The sequence below is a fragment of the Apis dorsata genome, unplaced genomic scaffold (assembly GCF_000469605.1).
Source record: "Apis dorsata unplaced genomic scaffold, Apis dorsata 1.3 scaffold_978, whole genome shotgun sequence".
In the NCBI taxonomy this organism is placed as follows: Eukaryota; Metazoa; Arthropoda; class Insecta; order Hymenoptera; family Apidae; genus Apis; species Apis dorsata.
The window spans coordinates 46,546-55,363 of NW_006264081.1; the positions used below are offsets into that span (position 1 = coordinate 46,546).

General features: G+C 20.3%; 1 protein-coding gene across 1 annotated transcript in view; it reads left to right on the forward strand.

The window, feature by feature from the left end:
• Positions 1-8,818, forward strand: part of LOC102676395 (paired box pox-neuro protein) — a 42,879-nt gene that overhangs the window by 10,747 nt on the left and 23,314 nt on the right. The window contains exon 2 of the mRNA XM_006623899.1: positions 1,028-1,066. Coding sequence (XP_006623962.1) covers positions 1,054-1,066 — 13 coding nt within the window. The 5' untranslated portion in view covers positions 1,028-1,053. The remainder of the gene's footprint in view (positions 1-1,027; positions 1,067-8,818) is intronic.

Consider the following 8,818-nt stretch of genomic DNA (forward strand, 5'->3'; position numbering starts at 1 on the left):
GAATAATTTAAAATTATATATATTTATAAGTTATATGTATTATATAAAATGTATTATAATAGATATTAATTTCATGTTAAATATAATATGATTAATTTCTTCATTTTTCAGAAATAAATAAATGAATTAAATTTTAATATTTTTTATAAAATTGAAAAAAATATAACACTATAAAATTCTATTCCGTCAAAAAAATCGATAAAAAACGATTTTGATTATTTGTTATATTAAAAAAACAATTGTCTCTAATGAAAGAATTTCATTAAAACAATTTTTTATTTCTTTTTTACAAAAAGCTATATTTATAATAATATAAAATTTATTGAAAATAAATACATTTTTAATATATTTTTAATTTATAATTTATAATTTATATAATAATTCTGTTATAAATAAAAAGGAACGAATTTTTTATTTAATTATTATAAATATTGTATAAATGATTTACATAAATCCCGGTTATATAATTATATTTAAATTTCAAACAATTTTATCTCATAAAAAATTCCATTTTTCTTACTTCATCTTAAGTATCTCATATTAAAAAAAATTAATTTGATACGAATCATTCATCGATCCTATTACCATCGAATTAAACACGCTTTTTACACTTTTGTCAACCCAAAATCAAAATCGTTGATATATGCACTGATTACGAATATCGAGGTAAGCTCGATTTCACCAGCGATTACATTATTTTCACGGAATGAGAATCACGGTACGTCAGCGATAATATTTTGCCGCGCGGTACGATTGCATATTTAAGGGTTGCCATGTCAAGCGTCAAGCGCGCCCTTTGAATACATTTAAATTCATTAACAGTAAAGGCTATGTTCCTGTAAACTGCGATACACATATATATATATATATATATATGCAAAATCTGATGTATATGTACAAAATATGGATATCATTATATTGTAAAACGGATGAATATGTGTTTGCAATAATTATATGCTGTAAAAAATCGATCGATGATTGCAAATGATCTACAATCGTTAATGAACCGTTCTCATTTTTGTTACAGATTATCACTGAAATTCTTGGATCAATATGCCACATACAGGTGAGTTCAAAATTGATTTGGCTTCTCTTTTCAAAAATATTTAAAAAAATTTATTCTTATTTAATTTTATATCGATAGAATTTCTTTATCGATGTTCTTACATTAATTTTCTTTTTTATTGTTTTAATTATATTTCGTTCGCATGATCTTCTTTCAGTTTTATTGTTGAAATCTCATTTATCTGTAAAAAATTTTTTTCCTTCTTGAATACTATTCAGAATTGCGTATAATACTATTCATCCTGCGTAATAGCTCAACAAATATGAAAATTATTTATTTCATAATATTTTTAGAGAAAATTTGAAATGTATAATAATGATGTATAATAATAAAATATAAATTATTATATAAATTATTTGATAATTATTTACGAAAAAATACCATACTCTAATTTTGATGATTTTTAATATGGTATCAAAGTCATCAATCTGTAGTGTTGTAAAGATTTTATTTGAAAATCGTTGCAAAAAATGTTTCTTTGAGACAATTTAGGTTAAATTAAATCAAATTACTTATAATCAACTTTATTGCGACAGACAATTAACGATTCACGATGGTCAAATTAAGAAAACTCAATGTAAATTAATTTGGCTGATAGTTAAATGAGTTTTTATTTAATTTTAATTTGACATGAAATTAAATTTAAAATTAATATTATATAATTAATATTGAATAAAAATTTATTTAATTTCTGATTTCATGATTTATATTGGGTTTAGGTTAAATTAGGTTAGGTTAATAATTTTTAATAACTAATTTATTAAAAATTTTTTAATAAATAACGATTATCATGTAAAATTTTTACAACACTATTCAATATAATAACAATATATTAAATATAATCATCGAAATCGAAATGTGATGTTTTTTTATAAATATTATAATTATTTATTACGATCAAAAATAAACATTTGTCTATGAATGTAACTTCTTATTCAAAATTCACAGAATTTGGCGCCATCATTCAAAAAACTTATCTATTAAATTTAAATAACTTCAATATTGGTAAATATTGATGAATAAATTCAAAATCTAAGAGTTCATGAACTAAATAACCGACATACATATTAACATTAATATAACATCATATGTACAAACGACACGTAGATTATCCTCTTATCATTTCTTAGATACTTAATCCGATGTCACTTACTATCGGCGAGATCAAAAGACGAGTTCCAACCGATCACCTGTAAAAATTAAATTTATTCCTTCTCGTTCTTCTTTGCGTCTGCACGCACGCCCGCGCCATTTCTTTTACATTTTTTCTTGCTTTTTCTTACCAATGCTTCCATTGCTTAAATTCTTTCGTCCATCTCCTTTGTACATTCTTTGATGTTCTCCACGAACGATTGGTTCCTCGAGGCGTCGACTAAATTATGATTTGGAAGCCAGTTTGACAGTAATTAACGAAAAATTTTATATGAATCGAGATCCAAGATCTATAGACCTGTTATTAAACGAGTTTAATCACATTGTACTGCCTGATCTCATTTACTTTTTCTGCTTAATATTGCTTTATTTTTTACGGCAAATATTTAAGATTGTTATATATAAGATATATATAAGACTATATAATATAACTTATTAATAATAAAACTTCTAAGAATTCAGAATTAAAATGTTGAGAATTATGTTTTCTTAAAATTAATAATATTAATTATTCTTAACTAACTGAAACGTTGCTTTGTTACATTGAAATTTTTTATATAAAATCTATTTATATTATGGAAACAAAATTTTGAATATTTCATTATTTAACTATTGTTTTAATTATTGTTGAACATCATTCCACTTATATGAATATTTTTATAATAGATCTTTTAATAAAAATAGAATAGAAGACTATCATAGCCAATTATTTTATTTGTAAATTGATTAATCATTTTATTAAGGAATAAGGTAACCTTTGGAATATAGAATATTCCTTCATCTTCAATACTCCAAATTAGCAATATAGCATTAAAATTTATTATTTCGTATCACATTTTATATTCTCAGAATATTCACATGAAACTATAAAATTATAATGAATAATAATTAAGTGATTTACTTTAAATTTTCATTGAATATAATCGTATAATCATATTTTAATTATGACTTTAATTATTGAATACTTGCTCAAAAACTTTTGAAAATTGATATTTTATTCTTCTGTAAATTAAAATTACAGTTTTTATAAAGTGTGATTAATTTTTATTATTTATTATTATATTAAAAATTTAATAATGTTAGTAGTTTTTTAAATATTTTGATAAAAATAATTTTAATTGAATATCGATAAAAATGACCAAATTTATTTTAATGATTCATCACTTATAAATGAATTAATTATACTTATAGAATTATTTCCAAAATTATAATATTTTATGTATTATATCATAAATTTATTTTAAAAAAAATATTTCGTGAAATTCTCTCATATGAATATAAACTTTTATTAAATTGAATAAAATGTTATACAATCATAGAATAAAAAATCATAAAATTAGCTAAATTTTCATTACATTATCTCCATTTGTTCCAAAAGAGACAGAAAAATAAATCTTTTCTAATATCCAATATATTTTTTTTAATACATTTAAGGAAATATTAAATATTTGCTCAGATTCAATAAGAAAAAAATGACTAAAAATGTCCTATTCCTCTTTAAATAAATGAATTTTTTCTTTTTTAATAAATTTTGATCTCATCTATAACACTGTCTATTATTATATTGAATTTCATTTTCCATTCTCAATTCTTAGCACTGAGAATTCATGATAAAATTCTCAATGAAACGTTAAAAAACAAAAAGTTACTTTTATCAATTCAATTAATTCTTAAAATTACATTTCTCAAATTGAAACATATTAAAAGAGATATAAATATTGTTCTTATATTTTCAATTACAAACACATGAGATTTAGAATCATCATCAAACAAAAAAATGGTTTCATGAGAATAATTCTATATGATGTTCATTCGTAAAAAAAAAAAAAAAAAAAAGAGATAAAAATTCTTTTAACGTAGATGAATTGTAATTATAGGTAGGCAGGTGTATAGTTTGGTTAGAAGTTAAATAGGAAGCGCGATACCGATCGATACATGACTGCATTAATTCGCTAATTCTAAACTAACTATTATTATATATCTAAAGATATAATCCCTAGCCGTCGCATAAATATTTTCTTACTTTTTTTAATTTATAATCTACTAATAATTTATAATCATGATATTACGTATCGATATATATTGGCAACATTTTTTTTTCATTCTTTCCCTCTTCTCTCTTACAATTAATCCCGCTTCGTTATTTCATCCCAATTTTATCAAGTTCGATCTGAGATTTTGCTGTTATATGAGCAATTAAATGATAATTAGATCTCGTTTTTCGAATATTTTTTTAGAATTTTGGTTAGTTTGAAATGAGGGAAAAATTATTTTTTAATTTTTTTATTTTCATATGACATTGATATTTAAAATATTTTTGAACTATTATATTTTTGAATAAGTTTAAATATTTTTTAAATGCTTGTTCATAAATTGTAGAAATGGAAAAATTTTTTGCTAAAATATTTTTTAATTTTTTAGAATTTTTTTTTTTTTAATCCTTAAAAAGAAATGATAATTTCTTTTTAAATTTAATTTTGAATTAAAACTATGTAAAAATCATAAAAATGAAAAATCTGCATTAAATATTTGTCAAATAAATGATCCTAAAACCATAAATACAAAATTAAACAATACAAAATCAAAAAAATTCTAAAATAATTTTAAAAATTCTCTTTTATCTTCTATAAAATTAGATGAAAATTTTTTTAAATTAAATCTAAAAGCAAATTTTGATATTAATCTATAAATATAAAAAAAAATTAACAGCTATTAAAAAAATTAATTTATTATTAATATATTAATAATATTATTTATATATTTATTTATATAATAATATTATTTATATATTTATTTATATAATAATATTATTTATATATTTATATATTTAAATTATAATATATAATTTTTTATATTATATAATTTATTAATATATTATATAATTTCATTGAAAAATTTCTTAGAATAAGAATAGTCATCAAAAAAATATTTAAAAACTTACGAACAAAATTCTTTTTTGTTACATAAAAAAAATATTAGAAAAAAAAATACTATTCGAATATTAAATTTTACCTTTTTTTCCTTTGTTTTAAACTTCTCTATTGAATGATCTTCACGCTCGATAAATTTGCACCTTTGCAGAGATGAGAGAGCAAGAAGAAAGAAAGGAATCCGACATTTATTCGCACAATTTCGTGTGAGATTTTTATAAAAGATAAAGAGAATTTCCTGCTCGGTTTTTGCCGTAATAATAATTTGGCCCGCGGGAGTGTCGGTCTGTCGCTGTTTCGACTGTGTATAATTTCAGCCTGATCTTCAAGCTTGGAACAGGAAGCGACATTCTTTTTACCGTGTAATGCCAAAATTAAAGCAAGGTGAAGAAAAAAAAAAGAAAGAAAACTTGTTGTAAAGAAGAAGAAATAAAAAGAGAGAGATAGTAAGACAGTAGAGAGTAAAGAGACACATGCGACAGAATTTTTAAGGAAGTGAAATAATAATTGCCGATAAAGCCAAATAAATCGTTACACCAGTCAAATATCGTCGATGAATAACGAGGGATCAACACGCGAGAATTTCTTCCCTTTTTTTTTTAATATCATTTTTTTGTAATAACGTGCCGAAAAGTTTGTTGTCGTTGTTAAGAGATCGCTTTAATCATCCTTTCATCCTTCTGTGAATCTTCGTCGCAACTACGTATTTTTTTTTTTTTTTTTATATTACCAACGAGAGTTCTTTTCAAATTTTCTCCTCTTTTTTTCTTTTTATTTTCTGCTTCCTTCCTTCTCTTCAATTCCTTTTTTTTTCTTCCATTTTCATTCCTCGTAATTACCGATCTGCATCATTCGACGAGAAAGTCGATGAACGTGCAATTTATGTAACTGTAAAGAACTTAATACATTGGATGAAAGATTTTTCGTTGTTTTAAAAACTTATTGATAATTGTAGTTCAAATTATCAGCAAATTCCAAAATTTCAAATTTTCGTAGCCCGATTTCACGCAATTTTTTTATTACTTTTTAATATTTAGGATATTAATTAATGAAAAATCTTTGTGTAATAAAAATTGTATAATTACAAAAAAATATTAGGAATATATATAGATTATTCAATTTTATTACTAAAATAAGAAATTTTTAATATTCTATTGCAGAAATATTTTAACTTAGAATATAAATATTATTAAATGTTTTATAAAAAAAGATTTTAATCATTATTAATGAATTTAGCCATTTATTAATGAATAAAATTCATTACTTTAAAAAGAAAAGAAATAAATAAATTATATTCTACATCTTCATTAAAAGCTTATTAATATTTATATATTCTGAAAGAAAATTATACTTAATTTAATACTTATATCTTATGTATTTAAGAATATTTATAATTTCATTAAAAATTATTCCAATTTGTTTAATCCTTTCATATTTTCTATATAATATATTACAAAATATTACATACAAATTGTTTTCTTATTAATTACTGCAAATATCGATATAATTTTAAAAATTTTAGAAATAAAACATTGAGAAGAGGGAAACAAAAAGGAAGAGGAAAATGTTTACATAAAATAACATATTATTTCTTTGTTTAAATAATTTACATTAAAATTTTATAATATTTGAATAATAATGACATTTAATAAATATAATTTAATTATAAATATATAAATATATTTAATTATAAATATAATTTAATAAATAATATTAATTTAATAAATAATTTAATAATAATAATATATAATAGTAATTAATAATAATAATAATAATAATATATAATAAATAATATAAAAGATAATAAAGAATAATTTAAAATNCAAAGAAAAAAAAATTATTCTGTATATTAACTTTTTAACTATACTTTTTTTAATTGTATAGAATAGAAAAAATATTTCAAATAAATATTATTAAACGATTCGATTATAGTACATTTTTCTAATTATTAGACAATCAATTATTTTTCTTCTAAAAAAAAAAGATTAATTTATTATATTTCTAAGATAAAAAATTAAGTTTTTATTTATCTATTTAAATTATTACAAAAGATTATTACAATAATCTTTTTTTAAAGTATGAAAAATATTGTTTTATGATATAAAAAATTACAAATACTAGAAGTATTACGTTTATTATATTATTGAGAATTAAAAATAGATAAAAATAAATATTATTATTATTTTTATAATTTTTATAGTTTATAGCTATAAATTCGAAAATTTTATTTTATATTTCTGATTAATATTTTTTTCGTTTTTAATTTTATCCAGAACAAAAGTATTTGATAAAATTATAAAAGTGATAATAAATAACGAACTTTTTACAAATCCTAAAAAAATTAAAAAATAAAATTAAAAAATATTTTTTAATTACAAAAAAATTTTCTTAAATATTACTTTTCAAATTTTCATAAGAATAAGAAAATTTCATTTATATATATTACTCTTAAAAAAATTTAAGATTATTATAATTTACATTTATATGTTTATAGAAAATTCAGAATAGGACATCATTAAATCATTCAAGGATAAATTGCAGAAATTTTCATGAGATTTTGATTCTGAGCAAATAATTAATTAAACCATTAATCAATGGTTACCGAAAATGATTAGAAAATAGAATGTTTTCATTGCTCGTAAGCCAGCGTTGATTTATGATGGATTTAATATCTCGAAATCTTTTGGCTTTTTCGTTTCAACCATTTCAAAAATGAGGCTACTGAAAGCCTCATTTATAACTCAGATTTTACTCTATATACTGTATAATTTTCAACACGTGGATATAAAACTGGTAATTGATCGATTTTTTTATTCTGAGCATTTATGCTTTTATGATTGCTCGAATGGAAATTATTTACTTGATTCTTCTATTTTTTTATAATAAAAAAAAAATTCTCGAAATTTGACAAATAAAATATATTTAAGAAATTTTGAAATTAAAAACAAATTAGACAAACAATATGAATATAATTGTTTTTGTAAGAATTTTATTATCGTTTTGTATTAAAAATAAATTATATTAAAACAACATTAAAAATAATGTAAATATTATATAATTGTAATTCTATATTATATTCTATTCGTAGCTTTGTATTGCATTAAATCGGTTATTATTCGACATTTTTTACTTTTTTTTTTATATTATAACATATTATAACATAAGATTATATTTGAGAAGACATTTCAATCATTTATGTACATTTGAAGATATAGAATACATTTTATCTCTTAAAAAAAATGTTATCTATATCGATTTATATATCGAATAAATGTATAATTTAATAATTGGATTAAATAAAAAGAACTCATTTATATAATAATTCTTTCATCATTAATTGTTTATTTTATCTTATTTCTGTTTTTATTACAATCAATCTCAAACTTAAGTGAACATTTATATATTTTAAAATATACATTTAATTCAAATTATCTTATGTAAAGCTTATCTTTATTTTAAAAATAAAGATAAAACGATAAATAGCAAAATTTTACATGAAATAATCATTCCGATATCGAAAATTATAAACTTTAAATTATTGTGAAATTTCGAAAAAGATCTTCGAAAATTTTCAGTTGTAAAATGAATTATGATAATTTCTTCTCTCTCAATTCGAATATGCCTCTTTTGATCTTCAATTGCGATATAATATATAACAATAAAAAAAAAA